Source organism: Ovis aries, chromosome 24 (assembly GCF_016772045.2).
Source record: "Ovis aries strain OAR_USU_Benz2616 breed Rambouillet chromosome 24, ARS-UI_Ramb_v3.0, whole genome shotgun sequence".
NCBI classification, from domain to species: Eukaryota; Metazoa; Chordata; class Mammalia; order Artiodactyla; family Bovidae; genus Ovis; species Ovis aries.
Genome location: NC_056077.1, coordinates 26785736 through 26804129, shown reverse-complemented (window position 1 = coordinate 26804129; position 18394 = coordinate 26785736). Strand labels below are relative to the sequence as shown.

The following is an 18394-nucleotide window of genomic DNA, read 5'->3' as shown; positions in this document are numbered from 1 at the left end:
AGCTTCCCCTAGCAACAAGCTCGGGTTCCGCGCAAAGGCGGGGCGAACGCATGCGCCGCATCCCTTTCCACCACCAGTTGTCGGACAGCGCGTTGGGCTCCTCCCTCTAAGACTAACCCTTCTCCCCGCCTCCTCCCACCCAGGGTCCGCGTGGCGGGGCGCGCGCGCACTCTGGCTGGGCTGCTGCCCAGCTCTCTGGCAGCAGCAGTGAGGGGAGAGGGGCGGGGCTGTTTCCTTTGGGGCCCCGCCCCCTTGGCCCGGCGTCCTTACCGCGCTTGCGCGCTCCCGCCCGGTCTCCATCTTGGAATTGGGAGGAAGAGGGAGAGGGAGACCGGGACGAGACCAGGGCTGTGGTGCGGAGAGAGGCTGAGACTGAGAAGAGAGGGAGAGAGGGCACGAGGACCGCCCTTCGCTACAATCTTTCAGCTATCCTCGGGAGAGAGAAGGGGAAAGGGAGGGGGCTGGGGCGGGAGTGGGGGCTGTCACCCTCGGACCCCGGCGTGAGAGGGGCCGTGCGGTCGGACGTCCTCGGGTAGGCCCCCTGTCGGTGGCCGAAGACCTGGGGCTCAGTCCCCTGGTCCCGAATTTCCGGGCTTGACCCCACGCTTCTCAGATATCCGGGTATCAGCCCCTGAGATTCCAGATATCTGGGACTCGGGTCCCAACCTCTCTAAACCTGGGGCTCTGTTTCATAGGATTTCAAAAATCTGGGGTTCAGCACCCCGTGCACACCAGTGTCCGGGGTTCATTCCCCAAGAATTCAAATATCAGATTCAGCCTCCCCCCGTTCACATATCTGGGGTTCAGACCCCACAATCAGAAATCCGGGATTCAGCAACTGTCGCCCTCGAGGAGGAGGAGGACTGGACCGCGAGGTCAGACCAGGTTGTCACCCCCTCCCCTCCAGGGGAGGCTTCCCGGGCCCGCCCCTCAGGAAGAGCGAAAGCCGAGGAAGAGGTGGCGAGGGGAAAGGTCTCCTTGCCCCTCTCCCTGCTTGGCAGAGCCGCTGGAGGACCCCAGGAGGAAGCGGAAGCGCTGGGGCATCACAGTGACCCCTACCAGGTGAGACACGGGGTGCAGGGGCGCGGGTCCCTGTGTCTAGCTTGAGAAGAAAGGTTGCTTTCTGGAAAGCTGGGCCTGGATAGACTTTCTGCTCAGGATGGGGAAGCCAGCTGAGCCAGTGGTCAGCCTCTGGCTAGTCTTGCCTTCTGCTGCCACCTTCTTCCCCTTCCTCTTCCCCTCCTTATATCTAGTTGATGGAGGACCTCAGATGACGGGGTCTGTCATGTCACCTGGGGTCACGCCCTACAGTCCTTGAGCTAATCAGAAGGATTTGCACCCTTCTGGTCATCTCCCCGTTCACTTTGCCCCTCACAGTTACTCCTTCGTGATTGTAACTCTCTTTCCTTTGAGGTGTTAATTCCCAGACCTCCGCTCCCCGTGGTCGGCCTGCTTATCTGTTCTTCAGGCTTGGTCTGGTTGGGTTTCTTGTCCTTTCGAGGAAGTGTATGTGTACATTTGTGTTTGGGGGTTCTTGGCAGTATTTCCCCTCACCTATTGTTACCTTCCAACCTCTTGCTATGATGGTGTAAGTAATCTCATTTGTCAGAAGGTTTATCGTTTACAAAGTGCTTTAGGTCCATGCTGTCATGTGATCTCTCCTCCCATTCATGTGGTGGGGGGCTGTTTTATTGCTGTCTTCCCATTTTACAGTTGAGCATACTGAGGCCCAGAGAGGTTGCCCAAGGTCACACAGTGGCAGAATCAGAATTTGAACTCAGGTCCTTGATCAAGTCTTGCCCCTGTTCCATACCTGTCTCTTGTCATCTCTTTTCTTCTATTCCTAGGTTTAGCCAGGGGTCCAGAGTAGAATGGGTTGGGGTGAGATTGAAGAATGGGAGGGAGGAGAGCTTCCTTTTTAGGAGGGATGTTCTCAGAACCTTTCCTGATGGGAGGCTCTGGCTCCTGCCTTCTGCCTCATGGATTTCTGTCTCTACTGTGACCTTCATCTTTACCCTGATCCCCGTCTTTGGCCTGGGTTCCTAAGAGGGCTGTGTCTTCTGACAAATGATAGTGATGTCTCTTAACAGTTAAAGCCAAGCTGCCAGGGGGCAGAATGATCCCCAAAGTATTTAAGCCTTGTGGTGATGACTCTGGAGGCAGGGAAGGAAAAATCCATATGCTGAGTGTCTGCATAATGTTCCTAAGTATGAGATCTCATTTAAAATTTCACAACAGCTCTACACTAATCCATTTTACTGAAGAGAAGACCAAGTGTTAAGGAACTTACTCAAAGCCCTGTTGCTGTCCACTGTGGATGAAATGCATTGGTAGTGTAGCTTAGGGTGGGCAGGCTTGGGTTTCCTTGTCTATAGCGTGGAGGTAACATTGTCCATTTTAGAAGGTAGTTATGATTTAGCACAGACCTTGGTAATCACTCAGATGTTTGTAATTTGAGGAAGAGGCCCCTTGTGGTGTTTGTTGGCATTTCTTATATGTGACCTGGGGTCCTTGGTTGGCATTCTTGGCTGGGTGCTGGTAAAGAGGTCAAGAACATTCCTTTGGCAAGTTGTGAGCACCTGCCTTTGTGTGTGGGTGTGTGGTGGGGGTGAGGGGTGCTTGGCAGGGTTGCTGGCAGGAGAATGGAGAACAGGGCCTGGGAGCTGCTTGGGGCTGGGCTGAGGGCAGTCAATCAATCTCCCAGGCTATTCTGAGCCCTCTGCACCCTGGGGGCCCACCAGAGAGGCGCACTTACTTCTTGCCCTCCAGCTTCCAGTTGGGCTGAGGAGACAAAATGAACAACACAACAGGAAACAATGCTCAACAGGATATAATTGCATGTTCGATTGTTAGGAGCTTTCAAGGAGCTAGGACTCTGCCCTGGGAGCCCAGTGCCACTGAAAACTCCTTTGTCCCTAAATTCCAACAAGTGCTTATCCAGGCACCTGGCCTGGAATCCCCTGGGGGGTGGGGGGTCTTGACTGATGTGTATTGCTGGAGTTTTCAATATTTTTCTGACTGTGGGCTCTAGAAGCTCTCCCCAAGAGCTGAGGTAGTCAGGGGAGGCTTCCTGCAGGAGGGAGCTGAGCTTGGGGTGAGTTTTTGACTGGAGAGGAGAAGAGCCTGTTCGCTGGCCTTGGAGAAGTCCTTCCTTTCTGTGCCTCAGCAATCTCATCTGTGAAATGGTGATAACGATCCTTCCCTTCTTGTTGTATAGGGCTGTTAAAGTAGATAGGGGTAATAGTAACACCTCATAAGGTTGTGGTGAGGATTGAATGACATAATGCACAGAAGGTGCTTACTACACACGCTCAGTACATGTTCTTTGTGCCACCAGTGTCCTGTACATGTGTGATGGGTATGCCATTGGACTGGACAAGTAAGGTAATCTAGATTGCAAGCCCACAGAGCCAGATGCCATTTCTCTCTGTCCTCCCATTCTGGATCTCCTGCCTGCCACAGCATCCCTGGCCCTTTTTGAGAGCAAGCCTCCTGGCCCCTCTGGGCCAGTACCCACTTGTAACAATGGCCGGATTTCCACTGCCTCCGGCCTGGCTGTTTCCTGCTCTCTTCCAGAGTGTGAGAGGTTGAGGGAGGAGGGGGCCTCCACGCCAAGGGGAATGGGAAGGTGCCTGGAAATATTTGGGGCATGGGACTTGTGGGACAGGACACTTTGGGGACATGGGGCTCTAGCTGGGAGGCAGAATCTTTATTCTTGAGGGGAGATTTAGGAGTTATGGGGAAATGAAACTTGTTGAGGGCTGAGGGTGTTGGTGAGGATGCTGAACTCCCAGTCTTCCTTCAGTTTTAGGGACTCCAGGGACCCAGCCCCCCGTACTCTGGTTGCCAGGGCAACTTCATTATTATTATTTTTTTTTTTGGAGCTTTGATGTTGTTCCTAATCTCCCCCTCCCTTCCTTAGTGGTGCCTCCCCCTTGTCGGAACTAGGGGAGAAAACAGAAACTTGAGGGGCTGGCTCCTTTCTCTCTCTGAGGGCCCGGTCTTTGTTCTAAGGGTCCCTTCTCTTCACCAGGTCAAGCCCCACTCTCAGGGCCCCCAGGGGCCACCATGCCAGCTGGGGGCCGGGCCGGAAGCCTGAAGGACCCCGATGTGGCTGAGCTTTTCTTCAAGGATGACCCAGAAAAGCTCTTTTCTGACCTCCGCGAGATTGGCCATGGCAGTTTTGGAGCTGTGTACTTTGTGAGTTAAAGCTTGGGAGGGTGGGGTAGGGACTGTCTCCCCACTGTGGACCTCCAGACAGCCCTGTATGCTCCTCTCCTCCACCACACCAGCCTTTCCTGCCCTCTCCTACTGGGCCAGCAAGTCTTCTTGCTGCCCAGTGCTTTCTGGGGACCTTCACTACCTTCTGGTCTGGTCCTCAGGCCCGGGATGTCCGGAATAGTGAGGTGGTGGCCATCAAGAAGATGTCCTACAGTGGAAAGCAGTCAAATGAGGTAGGTTGAGCTTGACAGACTGGGTAGGATGCCGAGGACCCCAGTCTTAAGATACAGACTAAGTAAACCTCTCCTCCCCTTTCTTACCTTCTCTCAGAAATGGCAGGACATCATCAAGGAGGTGCGGTTCCTACAGAAGCTTCGGCATCCCAATACCATTCAGTACCGGGGCTGTTACCTGAGGGAGCACACAGCTTGGGTGAGCTAGCCCCCGACTCTGCCCTCATCATCTTTGCCAGTACTCAGGCCTGTCCTTATTCTGGTCTAGTCTCCGAGGTGGACCCTGTTCAGGGTGTTGTCATGCAGATCTTGGGAGGGAGGAAATTTCTCCCAACCTTTTTAGTCCTCAAACAAACTCATAAATCATATTGTGCATCCAGAAGGAGAGGCTGAAGAGTGACGTAGCCTGTTAGCAGTTGAAGTGGGGCACACGGGCTGGAGGAGCAGGAGACTGAATGCTGGGATTCAGCTGCTGCTGGTAGTGACCTCTTGGGCTCTTTCTAAAGGAGGTCCTAACTCCAGGGACTTCCCCCACCTTTTTGTTTTCTCAGTTGTCCTTTCTCCCTGTTATTACCCCGGGGGGGCATTGCTTGAGTAGTGGCTAGGCAAGGAACCCCTCTGTTTTGGATCTCTCCCCGAGCGAGCTAGGCCAGGGGTGGCCAGGTCTGCTGATTTCTGACCCTTGACCCTTCCATAGCTGGTGATGGAGTATTGCCTGGGTTCAGCTTCTGACCTTCTGGAAGGTAAGTGATTCTTTGGCCAACAAGTGGGAAAAGGGAGAAGAGCAGAGAAGCTGTAGGGGATGGGTAAAGGGGAAGTAGTTTCAGCCCCACCCTGGACTCCCTCCTTTGATGGTTTTCCCTTACTCCCCAGTGCACAAGAAGCCCCTTCAGGAGGTGGAGATTGCAGCTGTGACCCACGGGGCCCTTCAGGGCCTGGCTTATCTGCACTCCCACAACATGATTCATAGGTACAAGCAGCACTGGTGATGGCTGGGAGGGAGCTAGTGTTCTGCGTACCACCCCTCCTTGTGCTGGGCTGTAGTCTTCTTGGCCAAAGCCCCTGCCCAGCCTTCCTGAGATGCATGTCTTACCCCTTTGCTTTCCCTTCGGCAGGGATGTGAAGGCTGGAAACATCCTGCTGTCAGAGCCAGGCTTGGTGAAACTGGGGGACTTCGGCTCTGCATCCATCATGGCACCTGCCAACTCCTTCGTGGGCACCCCGTACTGGTGAGTGGGAGTGGTGGTGAATGGAGAGAGCCCCCGGGATGTTGGGAGCAAGAGTTGGCAGGGTCTGGGCGGGTGATTAGCCTCTCTCTCCTGACCATTCTCCCAGGATGGCTCCAGAAGTGATCCTGGCGATGGATGAGGGACAATACGATGGCAAGGTGGATGTCTGGTCCTTAGGCATAACCTGCATCGAGCTGGGTAAGGACATTCGTCTCTCTGCTCCTTTATCCTCTTTTCTCTCCACTCCTTTCTCTTTTTCTTACTTTATCCCTATACTGTCCCATCCTCTGAGGCTTTCAGGCACCTGTCCATTTTGAGGACCCTTGATTCCCAGTACAAGCAGCTGTCAAACCCTGCCATTTCTTAGGCCAAAAGATTTCATAGCATTCATCTTTTCCTGTCCACTACTCTAGTTCTAAATCTTTTTTTTTTGAGTGCTCACTAAGTACCATGCACTGTGCTAGTAGGTTCTGAGGGTATAGCAGTGAATGAGGTTCCTGCTTTCTTGGAACTTACATTCAAGTGGGGTAAGTAGGCATTTTTTCTCTATGTGAAAAAAGCTGAATGGAAATGATATAGGAACAGTACAACCAGAAAACAAGGGACTTGACCTAGTTAGAGGCTGAGGAAGGTCTTCTTGTAGCAGAGATGTCTAAACAGAACCATACAACAAATAATAGGTAACTGTTGGAAGGCTTGTAGAGAAAAGCATTATAGACAGAGAATGAGGAGCAGGCCTGTGGAGCTGAGACTAGCTTTAGTTGGTAGCAAAGAGCAGTGAGTGATAAGGCCAAAGAGTTCGGTTCAGTGAGTTCATGAGGTCTTGAAGCCATGTTGAGGTTCTCTTTTCTGCCAGCCAGTGCTGTTGGAACAACTGTACCAGGCACAAAATAGGTGCCCAAGAAAGAGATGCTTTTAGTTACTCTTACCAAGAACTTCCTGTCGTGATCTTTCCCACTGCCAGTCTCTTCTTCCTTCCATTCTCTTTTACATCAGAGATGTGCTGTTGTTTTCTCTCCTCAGAGCCTCCCTGTTGCCTTCCAAGACTGAAGCCATCCCCGTTCTTACTTACACCAAGCTTAAGGCTCTTGCTCCCTAAAGGCTGGGTTTCCCCTTTATAAGCTCCACCCCTAAGTGTGCTGTGAATATTTCCTGTTAATTACCTTTGTACCCTGTCCTTGGCCTGAGGTTGGAGATTTGGGCTTGCCTTTCCCTCTGTCTACACACTTACCATTTAAGGCTGTGAACAGATAGGCGATGGAAGTATGTGAAGCAAGCCAGTATAAGAAAAATCCAGAGCTATCCATTTTATTGCTAGTTTTTGGTACAGAAATGTGCACAGAAAACTGTTTCTCTATTATAGAAAAAAACCATCAATCTTGATTGTAAGTGGCAACTGATACTCAGTTGGTGTCAGAGAAGCAGTATGGAGGAGACTAATGCAAACTGGAGGTTGCTGTTCCCAGGAGAACAGGCAGCTATTGTTTAGCTCCAGCCCATTGTTATGCAGGAATGTAGGCTTCATTTCACCAGATCTAATTTTTTAAAAAAGAAACTGGAAATTTAGGTTATTTCGTTGCTAGTGTCAGAATTTAAAGATCATTGTCAAGGCCCAAACCAAAACAACACAAAACATTTGTCTGGGCCGCAAGGGGCTTCTGGCTTGCAACTTCTGAACTAAGGCCTCCCTCCATTATTCCTTTTTCCAAACAAGCTTCCCTGAAACTACTGCAAATGGGCCAACTTAAAGGCCTGGCTTCCCAGCCATTTACTGTTTTGTTCTTAGGCCAGTTACTAGCACTTTGAACTTGATGTTATTTGTTGAGTCTCATTTAACCTTCTCTGTTAGACTGGAGATTCCTTGAAGACAAGGCCTGTCTGTTTATCTTTTCCAGTACCTAAGCAAGTTTTTTGCTCTCATTGGGCACCTGGTAAATATTAGCTGGGCTGGCAAGTGAATGTGCTTCCCTCTGCCTTTGTTGGTGCTTTTGCATGTGTTGTTTTCTCTGATACCTGTTCTACCCATGTGCAGCAGAAAGACTGAATATTGTATCTTAAGAGAGGAAGGAATTGATGGAGGTTATGGGAATTGCTTAGGGTCGGGGAGCGGGGGTGTGGACCAGAGTCTTCTGATTTTAATTTCAGTCTCCTCTGCCCACCTGCCAGCTCTCACCTTCTCCCCCTTGACCTTTCTCTGTAGCGGAACGGAAACCACCGCTGTTTAACATGAATGCGATGAGTGCCTTATACCACATTGCACAGAACGAGTCCCCCGTGCTCCAGTCAGGACACTGGTGAGGACTGGGGTTTCTGGGCCCAGGGCTTAGGCCATAGGGGTCAGGCTGCCTGACTCATGTCCTCTCCACCCCATTCTTACCCTCCTGTGACTTCTAGGTCTGAGTACTTCCGGAATTTTGTCGACTCCTGCCTTCAGAAAATCCCTCAAGACAGACCAACCTCAGAGGTTCTTCTGAAGGTGAGGGCTCACTGACCTAGCATTCTCCTAGAACTGAAGTTTGTTGGAATCACAGAAACCCCTCAGTGAAAGTAGTGATTCCTGATTCTTCCTCTACCAAGAACTTCATTTATGAATTCCCACACATATCCCCAGTGCCCAGTGGACTCTGTTTTGCAAGAGCTTGTCTAGGAGACTGCCTTTATTAAGTAATAATTTGTTTTCACATCTTTCATTAATCCAAGACATATAATTGCAAGTCAGAGCTTCTGGTCAGCATATGATAACCAGGGTTACCACACTGATCTAATGTAATTCAAGCCAAAAGCCTATGTAACCTTGTTGTGGGTGAATGTAGGATTTCCCTAGGTGTTTTTCAAGTTATCAAAAGTAGAGGGGCCCACATTCCTTCAGAGATCCATGGGGGCCCTAGGACCCCTAGTTGGGAACTGTCTAGTTTGATCCACTTATTTTATAACTGTGGGATGCCTTGTGAGGCCCAAAGAAGCCTCATGACATGTTCAGGGGCACAGAACACTTTGAAAACCTGGACTAGAATCCAGGTCTCTGGCTATTCTTGCCTGTCAGCCATGCCTGGAGGAACAAGAGTGTCTGGGGAGTAGAGATTGGGTGGTAAAAATTAATGTGGGAGGAGGGCTTGGGACAAGGCCAGCATCAGGCTGTGGTGGGCACGGGCCCCAGGGGAGTGCCTCAGGCCGGAGGGAATGCCGGGATCCGTGGGATGGTGGGGTGTGGGGGTGCCGGGCAGCAGGCCTCAGTGTTCTCTTCCCCAGCACCGCTTTGTGCTCCGTGAGCGGCCACCCACAGTCATCATGGACCTTATCCAGAGGACCAAGGATGCTGTTCGGGAGCTGGACAACCTGCAGTACCGCAAGATGAAGAAGATCCTGTTCCAGGAGGCGCCCAATGGCCCTGGCGCGGAGGCCCCAGAGGAGGAGGAGGTGACCCAGGGTGCCCTGCTGCCATCTTCACCACCATGTTGTACTTGCCTCTGAGCAGCTGCTTGGTCCCGCTCCCCGACCCCTCTTCATACCCTCTGTCTCCGTGTGCTACCTCCACGTGCACTTGCCTTGCCCTTCACCTTCGCTGCCCAACAAGCCCATGTCCTGTCCACAGGAGGCAGAGCCCTACATGCACCGGGCCGGGACACTGACCAGTCTAGAGAGTAGCCATTCAGTGCCCAGCATGTCCATCAGCGCCTCCAGCCAGAGCAGCTCAGTCAACAGCCTGGCAGATGCCTCTGATAATGAGGAGGAAGAAGAAGAGGAGGAAGAGGAGGAGGAGGAGGAAGAAGGTCCTGAAGCCCGGGAGATGGCCATGATGCAGGAGGGAGAGCACACAGTCACCTCCCACAGCTCCATCATCCACCGGCTGCCGGTATGCAACTGTGCCTGAGTAGGCTTGACAGCCACAGGGCCCTACTCCAGGTCTGACTGGGTCTTCAGGGAATTCTCTCTGGACCCTCTGACCTCTGAGACTCGGGCATTCCTTCCACCTTCTCTTCCTCTAGGGCTCTGATAACCTCTATGATGACCCCTATCAGCCAGAGATCACCCCAGGGCCTCTCCAGCCACCTGCGGCCCCAGCTCCCTCCTCTACCACCTCTTCGGCCCGCCGACGGGCCTACTGCCGCAACAGGGACCACTTTGCCACCATCCGTACTGCCTCCCTGGTAAGCACAGCCATCCTAGGTCCCCCAGACTATTTAAGTTCAGAAATGGCTTTCTCCCTGTGGGGTGTGATTAAGTCCAGATTCCAGACTCTGTTGCTGTCACTTCCTTCTTACCTCGACTGTCTCACCTAAATGCTCCCCCCTCACCTCCCTTCTCTCAGTAGACTGTTTTGGTCATGTTGCCCAACTCTCACCCTGTCTTTGTGACTTGACTTAAATAGCATCTCCTAGTGTGTCTTCCCAGGCTCCTGGCCAGCCAGGTGCTTTGCGTTCTGTGCTTTGGTGCTCCTGAACAGCATTGTGACAGGTCTGCTGGATTCTGTGCCCCTGGAGAGCAGAGATGGTATATAGGTATCTGCCTGTACCAGTAATTGCCTTGCCGGCCCCCACACCTGCCTGTATTTAATCCTTCCAGCTTTTCTGGGAGGGTGAGGATATGATTCCATTTAAGAGATGACACAGTTGTGACTCAGAAGGGCTCCGTTTAGTAGTTCTCAAATTCTGTAACCAGTACCTTGGTCCTCACCTAAAATAAAGGCATGGCGTTTGGGGGTTTTTTCCCCTCAGTTGATAGGAAAACTGTTTCCCTAAGATAGAATTTTTTGTCTATAATTTTAGTAGACTTTTAGATTACGTTCTTGTTTAGCTGTGTTGACAGTCCTCTTGGAGGCCATTGGTTGGTCTGTTGTGTTCTTTTAGCCTCTCCTTATGACTGGTTGTTCTGCTAGGATAACTCTAAAGACCCTCTGATGCTTGGTGCTTTGTGATACTGTGAGAGAGGTCTGGGACTTCTAGGGATTTGGCCACCTGAACTCGTTTGGGGCCATTGACATAGCCTTTGAACAATGGGATCTGAGTTCAAACTTCAGATGAGGGCATCCAGATCCAGTGTTCTTGTCATCCAGCATCCTATGGTCTGTATTCTGCCTCCATACCTGGGCTGTAAAGGGTCTTCAGTGTTTGTTGAAGGGGAAGGAACAATCACTTTCTAGTTCAGAGTATTCTAGACACTATTACATAGGTAGCGAACTTAATCTCCACAGCCCACTATGAGGAGGTGTTATTGTCTCTTGTGACAGAACTGAGGCTTAGCAGCATTAACTTTCTTGAAGTCACATGGTTAGGAAGTGGCAGAGCTGGGGATCTGGGCCCAGGTCTGTCTTGATTCTTTTACTCTTTTGGATCAATCTGAATTGTCCCATGTTCAATCCCTTTTCTTGTCTGATGCAGTCACACCAACCCATGAGGGAGATGATGTCTCCATTCTCCAGTGGAGGTGGCAGGCTCAGAAAGGTTAAGTGAGGAAGGTACCAAATGAGAATTAAACCCATGCATTGAAACCTCACGTTCTTGCCCATACAGCACAAAGACGGTGTATGTGTTAATGACACGGGGCCAGAGGTGCGCCCCACTCCTCATCCTTTCTCCCTCCCCAGGTCAGCCGCCAGATTCAGGAGCATGAGCAGGACTCAGCCCTGCGGGAGCAGCTGAGTGGCTATAAGCGGATGCGACGACAGCACCAGAAACAGCTGCTGGCGTTGGAGTCACGGCTGAGGGGTGAGCGCGAGGAGCACAGTGCGCGGCTGCAGCGGGAGCTCGAGGCACAGCGGGCTGGCTTTGGGGCTGAGGCCGAAAAGCTGTCCCGGAGGCACCAGGCCATCGGGGAGAAGGAGGCGCGAGCCGCTCAGGCTGAGGAGCGGAAGTTCCAGCAGCACATCCTTGGGCAGCAGAAGAAGGAGCTGGCCGCCCTGCTGGAGGCGCAGAAGCGAACCTACAAACTGCGGAAGGAGCAGCTGAAGGAGGTGAGTTTGGACCGGAGCTGTGGGTGGGCTTGGTGGGGGGTGAGGCAGGCCTTGACCCCCTGGCTCTCCTACTGCCCTTTCCTAGGAACTCCAGGAGAACCCCAGCACCCCCAAGCGGGAGAAGGCTGAGTGGCTTTTGCGGCAGAAGGAGCAGCTACAGCAGTGCCAGGCAGAGGAGGAGGCTGGGCTGCTGCGGCGGCAGCGCCAGTACTTTGAGCTGCAGTGTCGCCAGTACAAGCGCAAGATGCTGCTGGCGCGCCACAGCTTAGACCAGGACCTGCTGCGAGAGGTAGGCCTCCCCCTCCCCCTGTCGCCTCCCAGGTCCTAGGCTCCTGCCCTGTTTAATCTGCCTCACTTGGGACCATCTTTCCTCTCTGCCCTCATTCATGTTGTGGGCTGTCTTCTCTTTAGCATCTCTCTGACTTCTTGTGCCCACCAGACCACACTTGAGTTCCCAGCCTGCCAGGAGTTTGGCACCCTTTTCCCTTTCACCCATACCCCTCATCTCCCCACCGTCAGTTCCCTTGCCAAGAAGTCCTGGGGCTCTTATTTCCTTGACACTCACAAGGCGTCCTAACCGCTTTCTGGCCCCTGCCTCCCTTTTGCCTCAGGACTTGAACAAGAAACAGACACAGAAGGACTTGGAGTGTGCGTTGCTGCTGCGGCAGCATGAGGCCACGCGGGAGCTGGAGCTCCGGCAGCTACAGGCTGTGCAGCGCACTCGGGCTGAGCTCACCCGCCTGCAGCACCAGACGGAGCTGGGCAACCAGCTGGAGTACAATAAGCGGCGTGAGCAGGAGTTGCGGCAGAAGCACGCGGCCCAGGTTCGCCAGCAGCCCAAGAGCCTCAAAGTACGTGCAGGCCAGCGTCCCCCGGGCCTCCCGCTCCCCGTTCCTGGGGCTGTGGGACCACCTAACACAGGCGCCCCTAGAGAGGAGCAGCCCCGCTCACCTGGCCAGGAGGCAGTCCCGGACCAAAGGATGCTGGGAGAGGAGGAGGAAGCAGTTCCCGAGAGGAGGGTTCTGGGGAAGAGGGGGGCTGCCGTGGAGCCAGAGGAGCAGAGGATACTGGGGGAAGAGTCAGGGACCGCTAGCCCCAGTCCACAAAACCATGAGAGTTTAGTTGATGAGGTTTGGGGGCTACCTGAGGAGGAGACAGAGGAGCTCAGAGTGCCATCCCCAGCACTGCAGGAGAGGAGCATTGTGGGCCAGGAGGCATCGGTGGAATGGAGGTTGTGGGGGAAGGAGGATGGCAGCCTCTTGGGTGAGGAGTTTGAGCTTGACTGGGTCCAGGGTCCTGCACTGACCCCAGTCCCTGAGGAGGAGGAGGAAGAGGAGGAGGGGGCTCCATTTAGGACCCCAAGAGATCCTGGAGATGGCTGCCCCTCACCAGACATCCCCCCGGAACCCCCTCCAACACATTTGAGGCCAGGCACTACTAGCCAGCTCCCTGGACTCCTGTCCCATGGCCTCCTGGCTGGACTCTCCTTTGCAGTGGGGTCCTCCTCAGGCCTCTTGCCCCTACTACTTCTACTGCTGCTCCCATTGCTGGCGGCCCAGGGTGGGGGTGGCCTGCAGGCAGCCCTGCTGGCTCTTGAAGTGGGGCTGGTGGGCCTGGGGGCCTCCTACCTACTTCTTTGTACAGCTCTGCACCTGCCCCCCAGTCTGTTCCTACTCCTGGCTCAGGGTACTGCACTGGGGGCCGTCCTCAGTCTGAGCTGGCGCCGAGGCCTCCTGGGCGTCCCTCTGGGCCTTGGGGCTGCCTGGCTCCTCGCCTGGCCAGGCCTGGCTCTACCTCTGGCAGCTCTGGCGGCAGGGGGCAAATGGGTGCAACAGCAGGGCCCCCGGATGCGCCGGGGCATTTCTCGACTCTGGTTGCGGGCTCTGCTGCGCCTGTCACCCATGGTCTTCCGGGCCCTTCAGGGCTGCGGGGCCGTGGGGGACCGGGGCCTATTTGCACTGTACCCCAAGACCAACAAGGATGGCTTCCGCAGCCGTATTCCTGTCCCTGGGCCCCGACGGAGTAATCCTCGCACTGCCCGACACCCACTAGCCCTTTTGGCCAGGTTTTGGGCCCTGTGCAAAGGCTGGAACTGGCGCCTGGCCCGGGCCAGCCAAAGTTTAGCCACCCACCTGCCCCCCTGGGCTGTCCACACACTGGCCAGTTGGGGCCTGCTTCGGGGTGAGCGGCCCAGCCGTATCCCCCGGCTGCTTCCACGCAGCCAGCGCCGGCTGGGCCCTCCTGCCTCCCACCAGCCACCGCCAGGGATGCTCGCTGGGCGGAGATCCCGAGCCCGCCAGTCCCGGGCCCCACCTCCCTGGAGGTGACCAACTCCAGCTCCTCCCCAGCCCAAATCCAGAGCATTGAGCACTTTATCTCCCACTACTCAGTGAAGTTTCTCCATTCCCTGCCCTCTCCTCCCATTCACCCCACACCTCACCCCTCACCCCCCAGCCCTTCAGCCTCGAGACAGGCAGCCTCCTCTGCCATGGAGTCTGGAGACGATGCTTTGTGTTCTCCTGATGCTCCTCCCCACCCTAAATTATTGCTGTTCTCCCGCTGTGTGTGTGCTCATCCTCACCCTCATCGACTCAGGCCTGGGGCCAGGGGTGGCAATGGGTGGGAAGAGTCATGTTTTTTTTTTTTCTCTCTCTTTGATTTTGTTTTTCTGTCTCCCTTCCAACCTGTCCCCTTTCCCCCACCAAAAAAAAAAAGAAGAAAAAGACAAACACAAATAAAATATCTGAGCGGAACTGTACTTTTGGCCCAGGCTGCCTCTGTCTGCTTTGTCCTGCCGCCTAGCCTCCCCGGTATGCCCCCAGTCTGGACCCTTGGCCCCCAGTTCCATGACCTTTTCACCCCATCTACGTTATCTCAACCCCTTTCACTCCTCAGCCTCATCTTTTCTACCTTCATAGCTTCATTGCACCATGACCACTACCAGCTCGGCAGGGCTGGGCCCCTGTTGAGCTGCTTGGTCCCACGGTTCCCCTGTATGTGGATTCCTCCCAGAGAGTGCTCAGGTCCTGGGTCCTTTTCGTCCTCGTTCACTGCCTTTTCTCCCAACCCACTCCCTGTGTGGTTCCCTTCTGTCTGGGAGCTGAGTTTCTCTCCTGGCATCAGGGCTGGGGGATGGGACTGCAAACCATCCCCAGTAGGGGGTGGTGAGTTTGGGGGCCCAAAAGTGTGGGGGCCATGGAAATGGGATTGGTTGTGGGCTTGGAGTGGGAGCTGAGTGCACAAAGTGTGGGCTGGAGTGTGGAGGTCTGGTCAGGGTGGCAGCTGCTGGCCTGTTGAACTTGTCAGGCCCTTTCTGGCCACCGCCTTTGCCCCTTTCCCTTGTGTGACCCGAAATGGGGCCACCCTTTCTTACCCATTTCTTGGCTTGGTGCTTATCATTCTTCCCTCCCTCCCACCCTGAGCTGATGAACCTGGAACTTCCTCTGTCTCCTCAGCTTTGTTGCTGTCTTCCATGGGTCTGTTGAGTGACTTGGTTTTCTCACTCGTGTATATTCTGTATCTGCTCACAGGCATCTGTCCTAGGTCATATTTTCTTCCTCCTCTGCATGGTCAAAACTTCCTTGTGTGTACTCAGTACTTGAAAGATTCTCAGTTCCCTTTCATGAACTCTCCTGCTGTTTCTTGTGAGTTGTCCACCCAACTCTGAGCATGCTCTTGGAAGCTGTCTTGTTCTCTTTGCGCCTCTTGCCCACTGAGCATCTTCTTGATCTCTCCACACAACCCCATCTCTCCGTGCCTGTCTGTATACAGCTCCCCCGCCCCCTCTGTCTAACATGTTTTCTGTTTCTCTCCCTCTCCCTGTCTCTGCTGCTGTCTCCTCTCCTCCTCTCTTTCTTCTCCCCCTCTCCCCGGTTGTTCCTCCTCCTTCCCCCTGCTCCCATCTCCCTTTGGTCCGTCCACTGCACAGTCTAAGGAGCTGCAGATCAAGAAGCAGTTCCAGGAGACGTGTAAGATCCAGACTCGGCAGTACAAGGCTCTGCGGGCCCATTTGCTGGAGACCACGCCCAAAGCTCAGCACAAGAGCCTCCTTAAGCGGCTCAAGGAAGAACAGACCCGCAAGCTGGCAATCCTAGCTGAGCAGTACGACCAGTCCATCTCAGAGATGCTCAGCTCACAGGCGGTGAGGCCTGGGGTCCAGGGAGGGAGCGTGGTGGAGGTTGGCCTTGATATTTCCAGCTTAGCTGTGAACACTGGAAGTGGGAAGTGTAGAGAGAGCGGGCTTTTTGTTCTTGGGAAACTCAGATACTCTTCCCACTGTTGGGATTCTCTGCAACAGTTTTCTTATTTCCCTTTAAATATTTTCTTAAGGTCTTGACAAAGCCAGCCTGCCTACTCCACCGAGAACCACCAAGGAAAGAATGGCTGTACTTTTTTCCTGGGCCTGAGTTAGTTTAATGTGTGAATAGGGAGCAAATCAAAATGAGTGTGGCCTTCAGGCCAGTTGGAGGGTTTTGAAGGTTGATGTTAGTGATCACATGACACAGGAATGGGCCACTTAAAGTAAAACAGTATAAAAAGTGAAAGTGTCCTTATTCATTTGCCATTCCCTCACCTAATCCCACCTCTCAGAGGTAATTGTTAAAAATGAATTGTATTAGATTTTTTTTCCTATGCATATTTGGAAATTATATTAAAGACTTAAACCAAAATGGAATCACTTTGCAAACTGTCCTTTTAACTTCTTTTTCCACCGAATATTTCCTGGACATCTTTCCATGTCAGTACATGTCTCATTTTTTTAAGAGCATAGAATTTCCCATGGTATGGATGTACCATGATTTATTTAACCCATCCCTTATTGGTGGACGTTTAGGTTGTTTCCAGTATTTTGCTATTACAACGCTTCAGTGAACATCTTCGAGCACATGTGCAAGTATACGTGGGGGATAAATTCCTGGAAGTGTAATTGCTGTGTCACAGGGTATGATGACCTTTCATTCTGATAGATATTGAGACTTGGTGCTTCTTGAAACCTTAGGGCCCAGGCCTACTGGGGCAGGGGAGGATTGTGGGGGTCGGGGAGGAGGCCCTTAAAATTTGTTCTTCCTGATCTCTAGCTGCGGCTTGATGAAACCCAGGAAGCAGAGTTCCAGGCCCTTCGGCAGCAGCTGCAACAAGAGCTGGAGCTGCTCAATGCTTACCAGAGCAAGATCAAGATCCGCACGGAGAGTCAGCATGAACGGGAGTTGCGGGAGCTGGAGCAGAGAGTAGCCCTGAGGCGGGCCCTGCTGGAGCAGCGGGTGAGAGGGCTGGGCTTCCAGGATGGGCTGGGGAGGGCAGCCCCCATCCTGGATCCTCTTAACCTCTCTTCTGGGTACCCCAGGTGGAAGAGGAGCTGCTGGCCCTGCAGACAGGGCGCTCTGAGCGAATCCGGAGTTTGCTTGAGCGGCAGGCCCGTGAGATTGAGGCTTTCGATGCAGAGAGCATGAGGCTGGGCTTCTCCAGTATGGCTCTCGGGGGCATCCCAGCTGAGGCTGCTGCCCAGGGCTATCCTGCTCCACCCCCTGCCCCCGCCTGGCCCTCCCGGCCGGTTCCTCGTTCAGGGGCACACTGGAGCCATGGCCCTCCTCCACCAGGCATGCCACCCCCGGCCTGGCGTCAGCCTGCTCTCTTGGCTCCCCCGGGTCCCCCAAACTGGCTGGGGCCCCCGGCACAGAGTGGCACACCCCGTGGTGGAGCCCTGCTGCTGCTAAGAAACAGCCCCCAGCCCCTGCGGCGAGCAGCCTCAGGGGGCAGTGGCAGTGACAGTGTGGGCCCACCTGCTGCTGCAGTGCCTGGGCCTCTGAGCCGCAGCACCAGTGTCGCTTCCCACATCCTCAATGGTTCCTCCCACTTCTATTCCTGAAGTACAAGGTGGATATGAGCAGATGAATGAGGCAGGGGTGGGTGGAGCCTGGTCCTGGAGGGCTGTAAGCCTGAGGTCCACCCAAGGGTAGGGGATAGGATGTTGGCTCCAGCTCCTCCCCTCAGACCTCATCTCATGAGCTTCTTGGGCTGGCCAGCGGCCCAAGGCCAGCTTGGGCATAGGTGCCTCAAGGCTGGCCGGGAGCCCTTGCCTCCCCACCATGGTGCCAGGGTTTCTCTCCATCACGGCCTCGGGAAAGGAGGGAGATATGCGTGTCAAATATTTATCTAGTCCCCTGGGGGAGGGGGAAGGGTGGGTCTAGATATATTATATAAAGAGAACTATACTACCCCCTGGAATGGGGCCATGGACTGGGGACGCCAGGCCCCCAGACTTGGGATGTGGCAGAGCAGGTCTGGGGCCTGGGAGGGAAGAACGGGAGGAAAAGGCCTTCCTGAAAGGAGATCAGGATGGGGTCTTGGGGTCAGGATGCCTGGGTCTCTCCATTCCCCCGTTGCTGTCTGACGTCCTGTGCCGTCTTGTCCTTTTATCTTTTTTTTTTTTATTGAGATCAGAGCTGGGGCAAGTGAACAAGATAAAAACCTTGGAAGGGGCTGCTCCCAGGCCTGGGGGCAGTCATGAGAGCCCCTCCCAGCTATGGGGCTGGCACAGAGCCCTACAGCAAGCTTTTAATAAACTGTTGGTTATTCTGACAGATCCCAGGACTCTCACCTTTTCTGTCTTAATGTGTGTGAAGGAGTGTTCAGTGGCAGGTGATAGTGTTACTTGAACTCACTGGGCTGTGTAACTAAAAATTTCAGTGACTTCATTGACTTTGGACATGACTGAATCTAGATCTTCAGAGGAAGCCATCAGTCCCTGGACCTCTACTTCC

At 53.9% G+C, this 18394-nt stretch overlaps 1 protein-coding gene across 5 annotated transcripts; it reads left to right on the top strand.

Moving 5' to 3' along the window:
• The first annotated feature begins 291 nt into the window (after positions 1-291).
• TAOK2 (TAO kinase 2) lies at positions 292-18216 on the top strand. 5 transcript variants are annotated; one of them, XM_027962038.2, is made up of 19 exons: positions 292-1062; positions 4034-4200; positions 4383-4454; positions 4552-4653; positions 5152-5197; positions 5328-5424; positions 5570-5683; positions 5790-5881; positions 7884-7977; positions 8078-8159; positions 8933-9100; positions 9276-9536; positions 9670-9831; positions 11268-11633; positions 11719-11922; positions 12245-12484; positions 15562-15774; positions 16712-16894; positions 16978-18216. In XM_027962038.2, exons 2-19 carry the CDS (start codon positions 4069-4071, stop codon positions 17497-17499), a joined length of 3150 nt encoding a protein of 1049 aa, XP_027817839.1. In that variant the 5' UTR covers positions 292-1062; positions 4034-4068; the 3' UTR covers positions 17500-18216. The 5 variants fall into 5 exon arrangements, with proteins under 5 accessions (XP_027817839.1, XP_042095992.1, XP_027817840.1 ...); XM_042240058.2 differs by lacking the exon at positions 16978-18216 and adding an exon at positions 16468-16575 and having other exon boundaries at positions 16712-16825; XM_027962039.3 differs by lacking the exons at positions 16712-16894; positions 16978-18216 and adding an exon at positions 16468-16690.
• The last annotated feature ends 178 nt before the right edge of the window (positions 18217-18394 follow it).